General features: G+C 33.9%; 2 protein-coding genes and 2 pseudogenes across 4 annotated transcripts; all 4 read right to left on the bottom strand.

The window, feature by feature from the left end:
* Positions 1-128: 128 nt before the first annotated feature.
* LOC120580554 (protein Ycf2-like) lies at positions 129-3,855 on the bottom strand (annotated as a pseudogene).
* Positions 3,856-4,667: 812 nt separating this feature from the next.
* On the bottom strand, positions 4,668-6,834 carry LOC11437512 (heat stress transcription factor B-2b). 3 transcript variants are annotated; one of them, XM_003611086.4, is made up of 3 exons: positions 6,575-6,834; positions 6,097-6,379; positions 4,668-5,985 (listed from the first exon to the last, which is right to left on the bottom strand). In XM_003611086.4, exons 2-3 carry the CDS (start codon positions 6,343-6,345, stop codon positions 5,155-5,157), a joined length of 1,080 nt encoding a protein of 359 aa, XP_003611134.1. In that variant the 5' UTR covers positions 6,346-6,379; positions 6,575-6,834; the 3' UTR covers positions 4,668-5,154. The 3 variants fall into 3 exon arrangements, with proteins under 3 accessions (XP_003611134.1, XP_024640213.1, XP_024640212.1); XM_024784445.2 differs by having other exon boundaries at positions 6,097-6,368; XM_024784444.2 differs by having other exon boundaries at positions 6,097-6,410; positions 6,575-6,833.
* A 4,986-nt stretch (positions 6,835-11,820) lies between these two features.
* LOC11427602 (F-box protein At3g07870-like) lies at positions 11,821-13,132 on the bottom strand (annotated as a pseudogene).
* Positions 13,133-14,005: 873 nt separating this feature from the next.
* LOC11437243 (transcription factor MYB3R-3) lies at positions 14,006-17,553 on the bottom strand. Its single transcript, XM_003611083.4, has 8 exons — positions 17,510-17,553; positions 17,148-17,295; positions 16,894-16,945; positions 16,580-16,646; positions 16,147-16,241; positions 15,937-16,040; positions 15,474-15,602; positions 14,006-14,981 (listed from the first exon to the last, which is right to left on the bottom strand). The coding sequence occupies exons 2-8, from the start codon at positions 17,279-17,281 to the stop codon at positions 14,132-14,134; spliced, it is 1,431 nt and encodes a 476-aa protein (XP_003611131.1). The 5' UTR covers positions 17,282-17,295; positions 17,510-17,553; the 3' UTR covers positions 14,006-14,131.
* Between the last annotated feature and the right edge of the window lie 2,310 nt (positions 17,554-19,863).

Below are 19,863 nucleotides of genomic sequence, written 5' to 3'. Positions count from 1 at the left end.
CTCTCCAGAATCTGAGTTCATCCATAACTGGTCAAATGGCCTCCATACAATGTCATGTTTTAAACCATAAAATCAATTTTACCAGAAGAAAAATAATCATAAACACAACGATTGGGGTATCATTTAAACTATGTTTTCTCCATCCCATTGGTAAGTGCTACAAGATCTCGTACATTAGAACCCAGAGTTATAGACCCGCATCCATTAGTATCGAATATTTTCTTTTCCAAGTGAAAACACCGCGTACGAGCGAGACTGAAAAAGTGCTTTCTTTGTTGTGGAATAAGAAGCCTTCATATTTTAATACACGTATTTAATTTATTCGAAGCTATTAGAGCGGGATCCACTTTTTGCGGAATATGAGTCGAAGCAATAACAAGAATATTTCTAGTAGAAGATTTTTCAGAATCCCTGGAAAGAGAGTTCACTAATAGACCCAGGGATAAGTCATTTGACTCATTCCCATCCAGATCATGAATGTTCGGAATCCAAATTATGCAAGGAGACATTGCTTTTGCTAATTCGAATTGAAGCGTGAGAAAAAATCGGTCTGTTTCCGGTATGATATCCTCAGGTATGGGATAGTCCATACTTAGAAACTCCAAATGGCTATCATAGTTACGGTCGAGATAGTCACTATCATGCCTATCCAAATTATAGCCACTATCCTCGTTTCTAGGTAAAAGACTATAAATGGTACCCTCTCTCGCATAAAAAAGATCATTATCATCATCATCATCATCAAAAAGATCATTAATATCAAAACATTTATGATAGTTATCCATAAACTTGTTTAGAGATACTGTAATGAAAGGAACATAGGAGTTTGTCGCTAGATATTTGACCAAATAGGATCGTCCAGTTCCTATTAAACCTATCACTAAAATACCCCTAGGAGGGGATAGGGCTAAGCGGAGCAAAAAGGGTTTTCCATGAGATGGGAAATCCAAACGATTAGCCCCACACGGGGTTTCTGAATAAGTGATTGTCTGATAATGAGCGAGGAATATCCGTCTTTCTGCTAAGCAGGATGTATTGAACTCATAATTTAGTAGATTTTTTTTATGAATGTCAATTAAATTTCGTAAGTAAATTGTTCCCGGTTGCTCAATCATTTGATAACTATAGTTATTCTTTGATAAACAATCACTATTAGTCAGACTCCATAAAATTTGATCAATCCTTTTTTCTGTCGTTAAGGTAGATAACTGAACCATGAATTCCCTTTCTTTATCAGCAATGAAATCACTGTTCAAGATCCAGGATTCTATTTTATCATCAATCCAATCACTATTCACATTTTTTCTTTTTCTTATCAAGGTATAGAGAGAAGACCCGTAGATGCCTTGGTAAGAAGAGTAGATCAAATGGAGGAGAGTCAAGTTAAAAGAGGTAGAGGAAGACCTAGGATAACTATTAGAGAAACCATTAGAAAGGATTTAGAGGTCAATGAGTTGGATCCAAATTTGGTTATGATAGAACACTATGGCGTCATTTGATCCATGTAGCCGACCCCACTTAGTGGGATAAGGCTTGGTTATTGTTGTTGTTGTATCAAGGTATAGATCGCTTTACTTGTATGACTTAAATGTCTAGTATTTCTCAAAAACGTGGTTCGATTGATGGGATTTGGTATAATCCTTATGAGATCGATGAGATTCAAATCTTTCTTCTTCGAACGTATGGATTTGACCATATAAGCGGGACCACCACCCCTTGGCATGTTGCCAGCAGAAGCCGAACCTCGTCTTTCTTCTAGAAAATTTCCTAATTGTTTCAGAGCAACGAGAAACATATCCTTTAACCCAAAAGAATTCAGTTCTGATATAGGATATCTATCTAGAAGTTTTTCCAACTCAATCATGTATGATGGAATCATCAAAGATTTGACTTCTTCGAACTCTGTCTGTAACTCATTAGAGAATCGAGAAACAAAGAAAAGATGTGCTGAACGAGATATCCGATAACAAGAAGAAGGATAAGGATTAAAACGAAGAACTCCCTCAGATGGGTTGGTATCATGGTGACTCATTTTCCAAAATATCTTCGCACACGTGCACAAGAAAATTGTGTAGACACTTACTCAAAATCTCACTTATAGGATTCCGTGGTGAAAGACACAATTTTTTCCGAAGAATTCGCTTGGATCCATCCCTAATATCATGAAAAATGGATACAAATTGTTGAAATTTAGGACTCCCACGTAGTATTGCCAATAGGTCTAAAAAAGTATCTAACAATATTAAATTTAGATATTCATGTCTTGTCCGGGTAAGTAACAATTGTATTATATATGGTTGAAATTGCTTCAATTTTGAGAGAGTTGAAAAAACACTACTCCCTCCGTCCCAAATTGTATGACGTTTTGGCCATTTCACACGTATTAAGAAATGTAATTAATATTGTGTGGGGAAGAGAAATTATGAGTTGTTTTACAAAATTATCCTTAATAAATGGTATGGAAAAGATAAATGAAATAATTGAAAGAAGAGAGGGTAATTAATAGTTAAGGATATAATAGGAAAAGTAACATTAATATTTCATTGGTATTGTAAAGCGACATATAATTTGGGACAAATTTTTTTTTCAAAGCGACATACAATTTGGGACGGAGGGAGGATTTCTTTGATAGTTTCTATACATCGGCCCTTTTTCAAAGCATTTTGTTAAACAATGATTGTATTTTTTCTCTTTTCGGAACTTAAATATTTCTCAGAATCTTTTGTTAAATAAGGACTGTGTTTTTTTCTCTTTTCGGATTTTAAATATTTTCCAGAAAAATCTTTCTCAGAATATTGAGTATGAATCCAATATCGATTATAAAACAAATACATCATCTGTGACTTTAATTTGAGATACTCATGGTTCTTCCCTTATGAATCATTAATTCCAGTAAAAACATACTTAAGAAAATCATAATTACAGGACCTTACCGCATATTGATTATTAAAGAATCGAAGTCGATGTGCTTTTAAAAAAGAGGATATCAATGAACTTCTATGAAATGGTTTCAGGGGATTCCGCCAATTCTCTTGATCGTGGGATATCATTGAGAAATCCATGTTATAAAAGATTTTCTGCGCTTCTTCTTCTCTTTTTTTTTTTTTTCTTCTTTCTAGTATGGAATGATATCCAATTTTCTCTCTTATTGAATAAAAATGGTGATATTGTTCCTTCATTGAAGGATAATTTTGAATTTTTAGAAGTATAAAAGTCATCCAATAAGAAGGGTTTCCTTTTTTCAAATGAACGATTTGAAGACCTATTGATTCTAACAACTGATTCTCGAGTGGATCATTCGGACGTTTCAATTCATAAACGTGGATCTCGGACCTATGAACAGGGATATTACCGAAACTCACAAAGAAAAAAGGAAGTGTTAGACAAAAATGGAAGAAACTTGGACAAAAAGAAATAAAGTGAGTTAGACAAAAATGGAAGAAACTTGGACAAAACGAAATTATGTGACTTAGACAAATCTTTTTTGTCAATAACCTCATATCAATCAATCGAATATGCATTCATATGTAATCGATCGAACACTACTTGAAATTGATGGAACACTACTTGAAATCGATCGAACACTACTTGAAAACGGTTATTCTGCTCAGAAATGAAATGGTCCAATTGTTCCTGAAAATTCTTACTCCCATTGGACCATTTTTACTTATATGCATTTGAATCCTTATTCATGGATCTCTCGGTTGATAAATCAAAATAAGAGGTCATTTCTTCTTTCTTTTTTTTTTTTCAATTTGAGAAATGTTGGTTGATTGTGTATTTCCTTATAGGTCTATGATTAAAAATAATTTTCCCTATTTGATACCTTTGAATTCCATATTCCAAGTTGCGATGGAATCGATTCCATAGGTTATTTTATGTATCCATAGGTATTGTTTGGATAAAAAGAGTCATTCTCTTCGTAAAAAAGAGGAGGTAAAACCAATAAAGATTTCTTTTTTGATTCATCCTTGAAGTTGACCTCATTTACGAACTTTTATTTTTGATCCAATCCGGACGAATCAATAGGAAAAGAAAATCCCTTATGATACACTAGATCCGGCTTAGTTATTAAGATTGAATAGATTTTTTCAATTAAATTTTTTACGCGAACCAGATTATGACCGAGATATAATTAAGGGATCTATGCACCCTCTAAGTCGTAAAAATAACGACTTTGAAACTTGTTCAAGGAACTGGACATTCCCATTCCCCCACTTTTTTTGGAGATAATAGACCCATTCTTTTTTCTTTTATATGAAGATAACTTATAAGATATAAGACTTCTTCCCTCAAAAAAAAAACTTTAATTTATGGGATTAATGGAGTACAAAAAAAAAAAAAAATCCATTTTACGCAGAAATTACATAAGTTTTTGAAGTTCGTAGTTCCAGGTTTTACAAGTTGAAGGAAAGATAAATTATTTGAAGCAATAAACATATTGTGTATGTGCAAAATAACTGAATTACATATTAAGATTTAAATGTGCGACAAATTTGAATTAGTCTCCAGTTCTATATCAATAATAACAAGGAGTAAACGACAAATAATTTATTAATAATTTTAAACAGTTCATTATTCATCGTTAACTGATTCAGAAATATAAATCACAACGACCACATTATTTCAACAAAGTAATACTATAATTATGTTACTTGGAAACAAAGTTGGTCAATAGGGTGGAAGCATCCTAGTACATGTATCAAATTAGAAAATATTGTGATTGTCACAACAAACAAAAAATAACAACAAATACTGTCATGTGCTGAATGTGTATCCCACAAGCATGTCTAAAAAGGACGACTTTGCGAATATTTTAAACTAATCAAACTTTACATTGATTAAGCGAATCAGTTTGCATGCGTTGATAATCCTCTAAGCAAAATTGTGGACAATATTGACTTTCTTTTGCATGATTTCATCACGCTTGCTTGAGCAAAGCATGACTTTCACACGCTTTGCTCAACAAGAAAATTAAATTATGAACAACATGCGAAGCAATATTATACAACAACATGAAATTTCAATTTCAAACCATGCCCTTGTCCAATGACACCAACTGCTAGTGTCTGTTAGCCATGTTCAAACATGTGTGTCATGTTTCAAATTTTAGGAGTCCCGACATAATCCAAATTCCAAACACGGCCTTTGCCACTATTTCATCAATTTCCAACGACGCTCTTGATCATCCGAGTCACCATCGCGTGGTTCAGATTTCACATCTGATCCTCGATCAGTCTCCTGCGAGGATTGTGTTTGCATCTGCACTTGCATTTGTTGATGTTGTTCCCGTTCCTCTCTCTCCGGTTCAACCTCATTCTCGGTCCTACATCGTTTAAGCCCAATTGAAACCCCAAATAGCTTAGGAACCTGAGATGCTTGAACCTCAGGTTCCATCAAACTCATCGTCTCACACGGCAAACCACCGGCAGCACCACCCAAATTAACCACCACATTTTCCTCAGCTAAAGAAACATTCCTTAAAGGCAAAAGATCCAAAATTTTCCCTTCTGTTACAACCACGCCTCGCGCCGTCGCAGCACTTGTAGAAGATTCTAACTGTCTACTGAAACCAGAATTATAATTACTCATCATAGCAAGTATATTATTACAAAGACCTTTCAACTGACTCAACTCATTACTCAGTTGCATATTCTCTTTTTTCAGTCTTTCATTCTCTTCAACTAACTCCGGTGCAGTGGTGCAACTTGTGCTACGCTGCACCGTAGCACCATTGTTCACTGCAATCGGAGATGAATTCGACGAAACCACCTGTTCATCACCCGAAGTTGCTGGAGACACCATTCTAACCGGTGCCGCCATAGCTACCGTTACAGTATTAGCTGCAGCTACAGCCGTCGCCATCGCTGTTCCTGCTGCCGGCAATATTTTTCTCCGCTGTATATCCCGAAGCAGATTTTTCTCGCCTCGCCGGAATCCATCATTAGCAAATTCCCACCGATCAGGTACAACTTTCCGAAATCCCTAGAAATAAACACAAAATTTAGAAGGAAAAAAAAAATCCTAAAAAAGAAAGAGTAAAACGAAATTAATAGAATAAGTTAAGATTAAGATTAAAGAGATTTAGTTAGTTACATAGGTATTGAGTTGACGAACGAAACTGGAGAAATTATTGTGTTTGAAATACTTTGGAAGCAAATCTCTAGCAAATTCAGCAGGTTTCCAAACTATGAAGCTTGTTCCATCTTCATTCCATGATACCAGATCATCAACGGAAGAATCATCAACAAGTTGATAAGTTTTCGTCAGAAACGGCGTCGGAATCGATCTCTGCGACTCCGCCGTCGCCGATTCACCTGTTTGCTCCACCGGTAATGTCGCCATCAACTTCTTTTCCAGATCTGTTCCTAATTACACACTAATTTTTGTATCTAGTTCATAACTATCTCCTAATCAAATAAAATTATGATGTCAAATATGGTTTACCTATTCTAATCTAATAATCTATCTATATACTAAGCATGCATAATACGGTCAAAGATATAGAACAAAGTATGATATTAATTAAGGAAAATTAATTAATTGATTATAAGGTGCGTTATTAATTGTTTACCTTGAAAGAGATGGAATGCGTTGAAATATTCTACCCGGAAACGGAGTCGGAAGAAGAAACTGCCACCGGCGACGGCGTTAGGTTAGCGTTTGTTTAGAGAGATTCTAGAAGTTTCGAAGGAGAGGATAGGAATAAAAAGGAGCGTGTGTGTTGGTGGGGTCCATAGAGAAGAAATAAGAAAGCGCTAGAAGGAAAAGTGGAGAGATAAGAGATGGTGACGTGTGATGAAGTGGAGCCGTTGATTGTTCCAAATATGGCTTTTAACCGTTGATTTGTGGGATCCACTTTTCCTGAAGGTTCTTTCTTCTTCGTTCGTTTTTTGTTTATATTTTTTTATTTGATTTTTCAATTTTGTCCAACGTTATCATGTACTTTGTTATTAACACGTGTTTCAATGTTTATGACGACTGTGGCCCACATCATGCACTTTCTTTGTAGCTGTGTGAATTGCAATACTCATGTCAGCTGGATGGATAAGAAAATTTATTCAAGACAGAAATTTAAAAGCTTAGTGGTTTATCAATATACTACATAAAAAAAATCAAAAAACTATATTTTCTATTAAAAAAGAACTCGTAAAAGTTTTTTTTTAACCGTCGGATTCTTTGAGGCGTGAGAATATGATAATTTAAGATTTGACCGAAAGATAAGTGAAGTATAATAAAAAAATTATTTAACAATTTATTTTTTGTAGAGTTCGTTAACCATTTGAATTAATTGTTTGAATAATTCAAGGAAGCTTTGATACCAAAGATATAAGATCAAACTTAAATGTTATGTTGAGTGTTGGCAACGATATTATTTGTGAGGATTAATTTTGTCATCTAGAAAGGCTTAACGTCGCAACTAGTTACTCGTTTGTTTCCACTCATGTGTATTTTTTGTATACGTCTGAAAAATAAATATATTAATTGTAAATTAAAAAATGATGATTTTTTTGATGAATAAAACAATTCATTTTTATAAATGATGATGAATTTTTAAGTAGTAATTTTTATATCGTATTTAACTTGTTCTTTTTAGGGTTTTCAATTTGTTTATGCTGAGTGGAGTCCTCCACTGGTGGGCTGAGTGAGATTGAACACAGATGGATCTTGTTTGGTAGAATTATGGGGAGTGTTGGAAGATCTCATGTATGCTAGAAGGTTGCAATTTTGGTTTATTGAGTTGCATGTTGACTCCTTAATTATTGTGAAAGCTATCACTTCACATAGGCATCGTAGCTATGGAGAGAGGTCGTTAGTCGAGAAGATTCATCGATTGCTTGCACTTGATTGAGAAGTTGTTGTTCGCCACTCTTACCGTGAAGCAAACCAATGCACAGATGCTTTGGCTAACTATGGTTGTTCGATGGATTTGGGGGTCTGTTTTTTGATGTCTATCCTAGCAATATTAGTCTGCTATTGCTTTCTGATTTGATGGGGAATTCTATCCCACATGTAATCTCATTGTAATCTCTTTCCTTTTGGGCTTAGACCTTCATTGTTATATAAAAAAAAATATGTTTATGATGTTAGATCAAGAGATTCCATTATTTGTGTTTTCATTTATTGGCAACTAATGAAATATATTTCCTATTCAATAAGTATTGGGAAAAATCCAAGTCCCACATCAGATAGACAAGACTTTTGAGAATAGTTTATAAAGAGGAGGCAATCCTCACCTTACAAGCCGGTTTTGTAAGGATGAGTTAGGCCCCAAATTTCAACATGGTATCAGAGCTTGTCGAATTCAAGGGTCACCTAAACCTATTCACACACCAAGCTCAAAGAGTGCTGGGCGTGAGAGGGGTGTATTGGGAAAAACCCAAGTCCCACATCGGATAGACAAGACTCTTGAGAATAGTTTATAAAGAGGAGGCAATCCTCACCTTACAAGCCGGTTTTGTAAGGATGAGTTAGATCCCAAATTTCGACAATAAGTTAGTTAGTATCTTTAATGAGATTATTCGATTTAAAAATTAAGATGACCATTGGGTCTTACTTGGGTTCTAGAAACTAAACAAGACAATCACAAAATTTTGTTTGGATTCTCTGATTTGGGGAAATATGGTTAAAATGGTTTTTCTCTCCTCATTGTGTGAGTACACTTTTGTGATCATATTCCAATATATGTTTTACAACAGAATTTGAAGATTTTACTATTTGGAGTTGGAACATTAAATGTGCTCTTAGTCATGAGGGTCGTCGACATGCTAAGGATTTGGTAAGGAAACATCACCCTCTCTTTATTTTTCTTATGGAAACTCATCGTCCTTTTTTGGAAACATCACTATTTTGGAGTTGTTTAGGTTATGATATATGTGCTCTATCAGAAGCTTTCAGTCGTTCAAATGTATTTGGTTGCTAAAGATTAGTGGTTGCAATTATGATATTACTATGATAGATGTTTAGAGCATGATTATCGGCGTGGTTTATCAATCTTTAAGGAAACCATGTCAGATAAGACACCACTATTTGGATTTAACTACGCTTCCATTAAAGGCCATCGTATCTTTTGTGCTTTAACAAACATTTTGTGTTAATGTGACTAAAAAAATAAATTGAAACTATTTTTAGGAGTATATTGTAGGATTAGTGGGACCATTTTAATTTTTTTATGGATGATATGAATATTTTAAAAATGAAGTTGAGTTGTTTAAATAATTAGGAAATGTGAAGTAATGTAAAATATTGTGTAGGGTCCATTTATGTTACCGAATTGAGTGTCATAGATGTGGATGCTCTTACTTTCAAGAAATCACCATTTGCGTTAGAAAGGTCGATTGCATATCGTTTTGCCCTGCCATCTATGCTAGCCCTCAATTAGTTAACCACAAGCAGTTATGGAATTATATTATTGCTCTTCGCCAAGATATTTCGAGTCTTTAGGTTATGATAGAAGACTTCAACGAAGTTTTTCTCCCTTCTGAGATAAAGAGAGGTATCTTTATAGTTAAACAGATTCTAAAATTTTCTATCATGATGGAGCAGTGTAATCTTATTAACCTTGGAGCTACATGTAATAGCTATACCTAGACTCGCAAGGAGAGAGAGATTAAGAAGATTGCTAAATTGTTGGTCAGAGCCCTTGGTGATTGTCTGTGGCATACTCTTTTTCCAAAAACATGTCAAAACTTGATGTTATAAGTGTTAATAGAGTTTGCAATATGCAGTGACACATAACCTTGCGTCCTTGCTAGTTTGTCTAAAGTTGTTGGAAATTGTTATTGGGTGGGATGTATCCCAGACCAATTTTTGGAGGTCTATTGTAATGATCTTTCTTCTATTCAATGAATACTATCATATATATTTCATGTGCAGAAAAAGAAAAAGAAATCACTTTCTAGAGTCAAGCAAAATTTTGTTGCTTCCCCAATCAATCCAAAATATTGTTTCACTTTCTGCTTTCTATCACTTTTCTTCTCCTTCACTCTTTTACAAACCAAACATGGAAATATGGAATTAATAACCAACAAACATATAATGTCACTATCTATTCATTTTCGTTTTCCAAGCAAAGCCTAGTCTAGTCTAGGGAGAAAGTCTAGTCTTTAAATAGAACTACAGAAATGTTTTTGATTTCTGCTAAGCTTTATATATAAAATATTACAAACATAGTCCATGATTCCATGGAATTTCTAGGACAAATCCTCGGTTGAGTTTTAAATTATGAAAACCAATTACACATCATGCTTTAGGAGTTGAGACACGTTGCTTTTGTTATTGCTTTCCATTCCAACTTGAACTTTCTTCTCATGATTAGCTCAATTTTGAGTAGATTCATTACCAGTAAACTTTGAATCTGAAAAAGAAACTTTTTGCCATTTGGGAGAATTATAGGGCTCATAAGTAACAGTACTAGAAGGAGGGAAACAATCCATATTTGTAGCAAATATTTGTAGCAAGCATATCCATCCACGAGTTCGAGTTCATGTGTTTAACCGCAATGTTGGCATCTTTGCAACCTATAACTGTTTCCATCTCATTTGGTAAATTAATCAATCTTCTTTCACTTTTTTCTGAGGCCCTAGGAGTTGCCACGCCAAAATTAACAATTCTAGTTGCCGACTTTATTAGAAAAAAGCAGAAACTGGAAGGGGAAACATCCATGTCACACCTAGTAGGTGATACCGACGACTTCTTCATTGAGCTGTTCCAATGATTTTTTATAGCATTCACTCATGTCTTACCCAAATAATACAGAATTATCACACTGCATAAATGCATGTTTTATCAATATAGCTCAAGTATAATTGTTCTAATTTTATGTCTTCTCCGATTTTTGAGGGAGAGGACATGTGACAGAACTCATAAGTTGCTGAGAAAAGCTAACTGAATTTATAAAGTATATTCTTTAAAAAGTCAATACATTTAATAAAAAAATGATCAATTTAGCATCCAAGGCTACGTCAAATTGTTTATTTGCACACAAAAGTTGTCATCTGCAAAAGAATAGCAATACATCAAAAAGAATAAAATATGAACACACAAAATGCTTTCGTCTCAGGCACTTACTAACATCTATTATATTGCTTACCTCTCTCGACATTGCTTTCCAATACGACCTGGCATGGATTTCGCAATAAAAGACAATCTCTTGATACCATACTTTTTACTAGTTCAAATAGGGCCTCGTCCTCCTGAGTAGTTAAATACAGAAGGAGGCAACAATCATCATCATTTCAACAAACACAAGTTGTCACAAACCTGAACGCCATGAAAAAGTAGAGTTGTTCCATCCAAAAAATGAACTTGGGTTCTTCAAAACGATACGTCCTCTGGTACAACTCATTGCTCAAATCTGTGCACAAAATATATGGATGACACACTCTATTTTTACTCACAGACATTATCCTACAAAAATGAAAACAAAATTATAGAACAATGGTTAAATAATTTTAGACAAAACTGCAATTTGTTGGGGATGAAATATGCTTGAGAAATTAATTAATTGTAAAATTAATTAATTTAGATAACGAAAATGAACTGAAATTATAACAAATTAAAACAACACAAAAATAGATTAGTTGTAAAATTAATTAATTGATGATAAATCACAACCTTAAGTGAGAAGATCTATATGTAATAACAAGCATTCCTTTCACCAACTAGAATGCCAAACATGGAATCAAAACATAGGAAGCAACATACGAAATTCACACATGTCCCTTTGAGTATTCGTCTTATGATTCAAATTACTTGTGATTTCAAAAAGAACGTCAAATTTATTTACCCGATCAAAATAAAATATTATAAGCTACATTACTACCTTGAGTAGATGTTCAGCACCTCCTCAACATTGTCTCCATTCACGACATCTTTCAATGATATTAGACTTGGAATATGTTGAATAACTTCAACTCCTTTTAAAGTTTTCACATCAATTCGAAAAGCTTTGAACCCGTATTTCTCAGGTTCATAGTGTTTAACCAACCAACATAAACCACAACGCCACGGATCATGAAGGCCCGAATGAGTGAGATAAGTATCAATGTTGTAAATCTTAGTCCATGATTCTCCAATGCCATATTCATTCATAACCCACATTGTTACATTCTCGGAAGACGATCTATCACAAATGTAAAGAAATCCCTTCAATTCTCCCAAGCATGTTATGGGGGAATTCTTTATTCCGATATCCAAACATATGTGGAGGAGAAGGAAATGATTGCATCCTCTCACTTTCAAAACTGAAACACAATATTGACTTTTGTTGACCATCTTCAACTATGATCCAATGTAATCCGCCATTCACACATGTGGGATTCAAAAGCTTCAAAAAAGAAATTTGAGGATCCACTTCAAGATTTCTCCATGATGTTGTTCCGAGCGTGTGTATCTCAAGCACTAGACGCTCGAACACCAAATCGTTGGCCCGTCTAACATGTTTATTCCACATTATTATCACCTTATATTCATTAGTTTTGGGTTGGAAACCAAAACCAGCTTGCACCCGAGCACTGTTAAACCAGTCAGAAGTCGTAGTAAGTTCAGGAAGTATTGTGAATTCCCTCGTTACTGGGTTGCAAATCGCTAAAGGGCTTCCGGTAGATGTTTCAGATAAACAAAGCAAGCCATTGCAAGAATTCACAATGCCAAACTTGTCAGTACTTGAGGTGCAAGTAATATAACGTTTCTTGGATTTATTTTTGATCACCTTATATAATTTGACGTCATTTTTGTCCATAGATGATATGTCATCACAAAGAGGAAGTTCGAATATAGGCTTAAGCTTCACAAGATTGTTGGTTCCAAACTCGAACTATTCAGGTTCGCACTCAAGAAGGTATAGGTTTCTTGACACTTCTATATTATCTAATTTTCTAATCATGAAACTGATTGGTGCTCGCTCAAATTGCAATTTAGCGAATTTAGGTTCTGAAATAAGTGTATTCCAAATTTTGCACACACATCTACATATGAGAAGAGACTTAATGGGAAGCTTTAGGAGAATTTCGGTAGTTAAGTGAAATGGAAGATTATCAAAGTAAGGACAAAGTTGTTGACTTTCTGATTTATTGCTGCATCTTTGGATAGTAGCCCTTGGTGGGGTAATTGAACCCTTTTTTCTTTTCATGGCCGATCACACTAAATTGCAAAAAGGAAAATAAATGAATGGAGTTAATATTAAAAATAAAAATTAACTAACAAGTAAAAAAAACATGACAATTAATTAACGAGAAAGAAATCAATCAAAACAAAAGTACCTAGCTAAGGTTGGAATGGAGAATTGCAAAAGCTGGGAACGTGCGTGCGTGAGATCGTAGAAGAACAACAATTAAAAGGGTAACCCCAAATCCTTTATTAATTTATCTATTTTATAAACAAAAGGGTCATGGGCCAAAACACCACGATTACACTTGCATAAACTTGGCTTAACCAAAATTTAACTCCAATTTCTTTTAACTTTGTCTCGTAGTCTAACTCGGGCATTCGCAAGTCAATTTTATTTAGGGTCATGTTAACTTGTGTCCTTAATGCACACGTTAAACACTAAATTCTTGTCATTAATAGTAAGTATTAATAGAAAAAAAATTAATATTAGAATTTTTGAGCAATAAATTAACATAATTTCCGAGACATAATTTCTATTAGTAGAATTCTTAACATGTGCCCTAAAGATACAACTTACAAGTTAACATTTCCCTTTTATTTAAGCAAAAATATACTTATATCCAACTCTTTCAATCAAACATAAATAAGTAGTAATTGAAAAATAATAATATAATTGATAAATAAGTAGTAATTATATTATTATTGTCATATTTTTTTGTAAAATTTTATTTAAGCAAAAATATACTTATATCCAATTCATTTTCTACTTAACATTATAGTATTCATTTACGTATTACTTTCCTTTCGCTTTCCTCTAATCCGTTCCATTGTATTCTCACATAAGGTTATTGAATGCGTCGGATACCCCTTGTACTTGAAAAATGAAAAAACAAAGCCTGCATGTGTCCAAGAAAAATGAAAAAAAATGATAGTTTAGAGAGAAGGTCGGTCTAGTCTTTAAGTAGAACTACAGAAATGTTTGTGATATATGTTAAGCATCAAATATTACAAGCATAGTCTATCATTCCATGGCATTTCTATGAAGGAATGGAACAAATCCTTGGTTGAGTTTTAAATTATCGAAACCAATTACACATCCTGCTTCAGGAGTTGAGTTAACCATTCCAGAAGGTGTTTTCGACTTGCCATATTTGGCAGCACATGCCTTCTTAGAAGATCTTTTCCTTATAATAGAAGGAATGTTTTCATAGGTCATTGCTAAGTTTCTTAGTACCGATTCTGGGCTCATGTCGCTTTTGTTATTGCTTTCCATTCCAACTTGAACTTTCTTCTCATGATTAGCCAATTTTAAGTAGTTCGAATAGGAACTATCAGATTCATTACCAGCAATAAACTTTGATTCTGAAAAAGAAGCCTTTTGCCATTTGGGAGAATTATAGGCCTCGTAAGTAACAGTACTGGAAGAAGGGAAACAATCCATATTTGTTGCAAGCATATCCATCGATGAGTTCATGTGTTTATCTGCGAAGGTAAGGTTGGCATGGTCTTTGCAACTTATAGCTGTCTCCATCAAATTTGGTAAATTAACTGATCTTCTTTCACTTTTTTCTGAGGCCCTACGAGTTGCCACACCAAAAATGTTTATATCAGACCAAAATTCCTCAACGGAAGCATTTTGAATAGCCATTCGAGTTGGGAAGTTATCAGCATTCTGATTCAACCAGTTACTTTGCTTGGGAGAAACCATTCCAATTAAACTTTGATCTTCAGCTTTAACTGAATCATGTGCTGGCTTTATTAGAGAAGAGCAGAAACTGGAAGTGGAAACATCCATGTCACACCTAGTAGGTGATGCTGATGACTTCTTCTTCATTGAGCTGTTCCAATGATTTTTTATAGCATTGTCACTCCTGTCTTACCCAAATGATACAAACAATTATCACGGGTCATTAGATATTATGCATATATGTGCCTGATTCATGAATGCACGTATATCTATCAATAGCTCAAAGTATAATTGTTCTAATATTCTGTCATTGATTTTCGAGGGAGAGGTCGTGACAGAACTAATAGGTTGCTGAGTAAAACTAACACATCTTTTGAACACACTTTAGGTGAGGTATATCCTCAAAAAAGTCAATACATTTTTTTAAAAACATGATCAATTTAGGAACTGAATTTGTTTTTTAAATAAACCAATCCAGAAAATGTGTTGTCGACGTCTTTTGCTGACATTTCTTAACATAAATGTATACTAAAACACATAGTAAAGATGAAAAATTCAAGTAAGTTATCATTTTTTTCTAGAATTAACTATCGATATTTATGCAGGTTTTGAAGCATGTATTTATAGAGGGCAGGTCGAAAATCCTGCATAACAGACAACAGTATCAGATAAGTACCTTCCAGGAAGAACCCTTGCAATTTCTGACCATTTACTGCCATATATTTGGTAGTAGTGAGCAAGTATTGACTCCTCCTCCTCCGTCCAAGCACCCTTTTTTATAACGGGATCAAGGTTATTATGCCACCTGAAATGATTACCTAGTAATTCATATTCCGGCAACATACTTTATAAGAAACATACTTATAGACTATAGTGTTCTGCAAAATATAATATTGATGATTTGATATGGCAACTGAGGTTGTCTAACATATGAATAGAAGATGACCAATCTGGTTCAAAGCATAGAAATCCAACAGAAGAAGCCTACATAACATTATTTATGAATGATAAAATTCCTAAAGAACATCATTTTCAAAGGGATAGCATTATAGGAATACATTAAAAAGAATAAAAGACAAATTCACAGTATGCTTCCATCACTTGAAATTAGGCTCTGACTAACATCTATTACTGCCTACCTCTCACGACATTGCTTTCCGATACGACCTGGCATGGATTTTGCTATAAAAGACCATCTCTTGAAACCATACTTTCTTACTAGCTCAATCAAGGCCTCATCCTCCTGAATCGTTAAATGCGGTAGGAGACAAAAATCACCATCATCATTTCAACCAACACATATTGGCACAATGAAAAAATTATAACAAGTGTTTACACTAAAATAGCACCTCCTTTGTCCATGATCTTTTTACAAGATCATGATTCGAAACCTTTTGCCAGCGATGGAAGCATTCGATGTCTGTTCGTCCAGGGAAGTATGCAGCTGTAAAAGACCAATTGAACAACCAGATTAGTTTGTGTTATAAATGAGATTAAAAATACATATAGTAAAAATCTACAATGATGACAAATAATGTCACAAACAGTATCTACTTATGCTATAGTTCATCATGAGGAACAAACACTTGCTTCTCTTAACATTGCAGTGGAGTAAAACCCAAAATGCAGTTAAACTCATTATGTTACTGTAGCGGTTTAGCCATTGAGATAAATTCATATGAGAATAAACACTTGCAAATGGTTGATAAGCGACCGGGAAAAATAAAGTTTATATATAAACTAATAGTTCAATTCAAACTGATAATTATACTGATATACTACCGCATCCGCCTATACTTTTCCAGATGCTTCCGTCGTGCATCTTGACTATCTCAATCAAAAGATTATCCTGTTTGCCATAGTCATAAGATTGCAAAATCAGAGAGCATTAACACTGTAAATTGCAACCTAACATAATAAATACCACAAAAGGATAACAAAGACAAAAAAGAGTATAAGAACAAAAACTGCAACTTCCAATAATAGTTAAAATTGGTAGAACAAATATTTCAATAGCCCTTGAGCCTTAACCAAATCAAATGTCACAGTTAAGAAACTATATTACTAATGATTTCAAATTAAAGCAACGTACGTACCTCTTCTTCTGTCCAGATTCCATTTTTCGAGCTAATTTGCGATTTTATTTTCCTATCAAACAAAAATTGTGAAATATTGTTAAAGCAATACTGCAACAAACTACATTTGGTATCACGGATGAGTCTTCCTGATTCACAGTGAGCCACCGTGAACCATAATACTGGCAAACTCGCTGTGATACCAAACATGCATTTCGCAACGATTATTAAATTGACTTCACTTTAAAAATACAAAGCACCAAGAAGAAACTTACTCTGTAGCAGGGGATGATTCCAGAAAACAAGTGTCACTATTGCAATTGGGAGAAGAGAGACATAAATGAAGCAAGTCTCGATGATTTGGTGAACCAAATTGTAAATCCTTTAGCTCCTTATCCATTTCCAACATTTCTCTTCTTTTTTCTAAATCAAATCACAAAAATAATCACATTGAGAACAACACCAAGAATATAAAAATGAAAAAAATCACCAACACTAGATGATAATGGATTCAAGTTCAAGTGAAAGGATAAATGCTATGACTAAGTTATTTGCATGTACGTTACAAAAAAAGGAAGTAGATGATGATAATGATCAAAGTATAGAATATTAGAATATCTAATATAAACGTACTTACTTGAAAATCGGTGAAATGAAAATGAGAAAATGAGTATAGAAGCCGGAGAGAGAGAGAGAGAGAGAGAGAGAGAGAGAGAGAGTAATGTGGAAATGAAGAAGACAGAAGAGGTTTTAAACTAAGGGTGTATATGTGCAGCTTGTGTTGGAAGCTAAACAAAAAGGGACAGAGACTACTGTTTTGTTTTTTATTTATTTTTTCTAAGAATTTAACGGATTGCTCTACACTTTACTTGTGATTATTGTTATTAATTTAAAGGATTGGATTATTTAATGATTGAAGTAGTAACCGATATGGCTGCTTAATTATCAAGATTTAGTAGGGCTGGGCCTGAGTATCCCAAGGACATAACCCAGGTTTTGGCCCAAAGATGTGAGTATTTGCTGTGGAAAATTGTTTTTTTGACATTGAATATTTCCTATTGACACAAGTAAATGATCAAATTATCCCCAGCGGTAGTTAAATGTCTCTGGCATATACGTCGGCAGTTAACTGCCGCTGACTTTGCTGCTTTTTATTATGATTTTACGCATTTTGGTAGAAAAATCAAAATAAATCGAGACTTAGTCGAAATGCTATGAAACTTTATAGACACCTCTATATAAATACATATAGAAGATGTGAAAAGTTTTGTAACATTCTGAATAAGTCTCGATTTTTTTTATTTTTTCGACCAAAACGCGCAAAATCGCAATTGAAAAAATATAAAAAAATCGACACTTATTCGGAATGTTACGAAACTTTTTATATAGGTGTCTATAAAGTTTCGTAGCATTTCGACTAAGTCTCGATTTATTTTGATTTTTCTACCGAACCATGCAAAATCGCAATTTTTTTAAAGTGCGAGTTCGAAAAAGTGTCCTAAAGGTTGAACTTTTTTACGCATTTTTGCACTCATGTTTAGAACAAAAAAATAACATCTCCCATAAAAATTTTGAATTTTTCGACAATGGACGGATTAAATATGAATTTTTAACGCGCCTAAAATTTAAGACACGAAAACATCAAGTATTTCGAGTAATCCTCAATTTATTTTCTTAGTATTTCGAGTAATCCTCAATTTATTTTGATTTTTTTACTAAAACGCGTAAAATTGCAATATTTTTCTAACTACGTGTCCGGAAAAGTTATATAGAGGTTGATTTTTTTCATTATTTTTTGTACACATATTAAGAACATAAAAAAAAACATTTCCCGCAAAAAATTAGAATTTTTCGACAACAGATGGATTAAATATGAATTTTTAATGCGCCAATAACTCAAGAAACCAAAACATCAAAACGTCGACCTAGAAATTGAATTTTGATCTGGTTTTTTGCAGACAGCTCTAAAAAAATATATATAGAGGGTCTGTAAAGTTTCGTAGAATTCTGAATAAGTTTCGATTTATTTTGATTTTTCGACCGAAACGCGTAAAATCATAATAAAAAGCATCAAAGTCAGCGGCAGTTAACTGCCTCTGAAGGAGCCAGCGGCAGTTAACTGTTGGCGCATATGCCAGAGGCAGTTAACTACCGCTGGAGGTAATTTGGTCATTTACTTGTGTCAATAGGAAATATTCAATGTCAAAAAAGCAATTCTCTTTGTTGTGTGACTAAGTGAAAAGGTTCAAAAACTCGTTATTTTATGATTTTTGGTAAAAGTGTGGTTTTTCTCTCACTTTAGTTCGAAATGGTGAATTGAGGTAGAGTATACCAATGATCCTGCAATCATTTGGCCGACTCTTGTCTAATGTAGGTGGTCTCCCAAACTCTCTCCTTGTGACCCAACAATATTATAGCTGGCCCCTATTTTTCTCATATCAAAAGTTAGTTTGGATATGTGCATACGAAAGAGAGATATATTTCTACACCACCCTCTCTTAAAAGTCGAATTTGTCCAAATTCATTGATGTGAGTGGACACTGAAGATTTTTTTTTTTACGTCCAAATCAATGAGTTTGAACAAATTTAATTTTTAAAAAAAGAGTAGGGGGATAAAAGCAACCTTCTACGAAAAAAAATCATCAATTTTCCGCGGTTTCAATAGGTGCTTCTAAAAGATTTATCCAATCATTTTAAAAACTTTAGTAATGTCGAAATTGTTAAGTTAGACGTCTTTATTCATATTCTTTTCTTTGACCTCACAGTTATGTGTCAGCATTTCAATGTTGCTAACCCTTTCGTCTACGTACCGAAAAAAGAACAAGATTTCTGCAATCAACACTTCCAATAATATTAGGCTTTTATTAGTAGCAAGAGTGGGAAAAAAATAGCTCCCCAAATATTTTCCATCCGTTATCTTGTTTGAATATCTTTTATCTCTTTTTTACTTTTTATCTTTTATAATTTATATGTAATTTGATGTCCTTGTTA

Source organism: Medicago truncatula, chromosome 5 (assembly GCF_003473485.1).
Source record: "Medicago truncatula cultivar Jemalong A17 chromosome 5, MtrunA17r5.0-ANR, whole genome shotgun sequence".
Taxonomy (NCBI): domain Eukaryota; kingdom Viridiplantae; phylum Streptophyta; class Magnoliopsida; order Fabales; family Fabaceae; genus Medicago; species Medicago truncatula.
This window is presented reverse-complemented; position numbering and strand designations above follow the sequence as displayed.

What these genes read in the sequence shown, in the direction of transcription:
- LOC11437512 (XM_003611086.4), bottom strand. Translation starts at nt 6,345, where the DNA reads ATGGCGACATTACCGGTGGAGCAAACAGGTGAATCGGCGACGGCGGAG. An exon ending in TTCGTCAACTCAATACCTAT is followed by an intron (nt 5,986 to 6,096) that starts GTAACTAACTAA and finishes GTTTATTTCTAG; the next exon opens with GGATTTCGGAAAGTTGTACC.
- LOC11437243 (XM_003611083.4), bottom strand. Translation starts at nt 17,281, where the DNA reads ATGTTGGAAATGGATAAGGAGCTAAAGGATTTACAATTTGGTTCACCA. An exon ending in GAATCATCCCCTGCTACAGA is followed by an intron (nt 16,946 to 17,147) that starts GTAAGTTTCTTC and finishes TTTGTTTGATAG; the next exon opens with GAAAATAAAATCGCAAATTA. An exon ending in GCAAGGGTTCTTCCTGGAAG is followed by an intron (nt 14,982 to 15,473) that starts GTACTTATCTGA and finishes TGGGTAAGACAG; the next exon opens with GAGTGACAATGCTATAAAAA.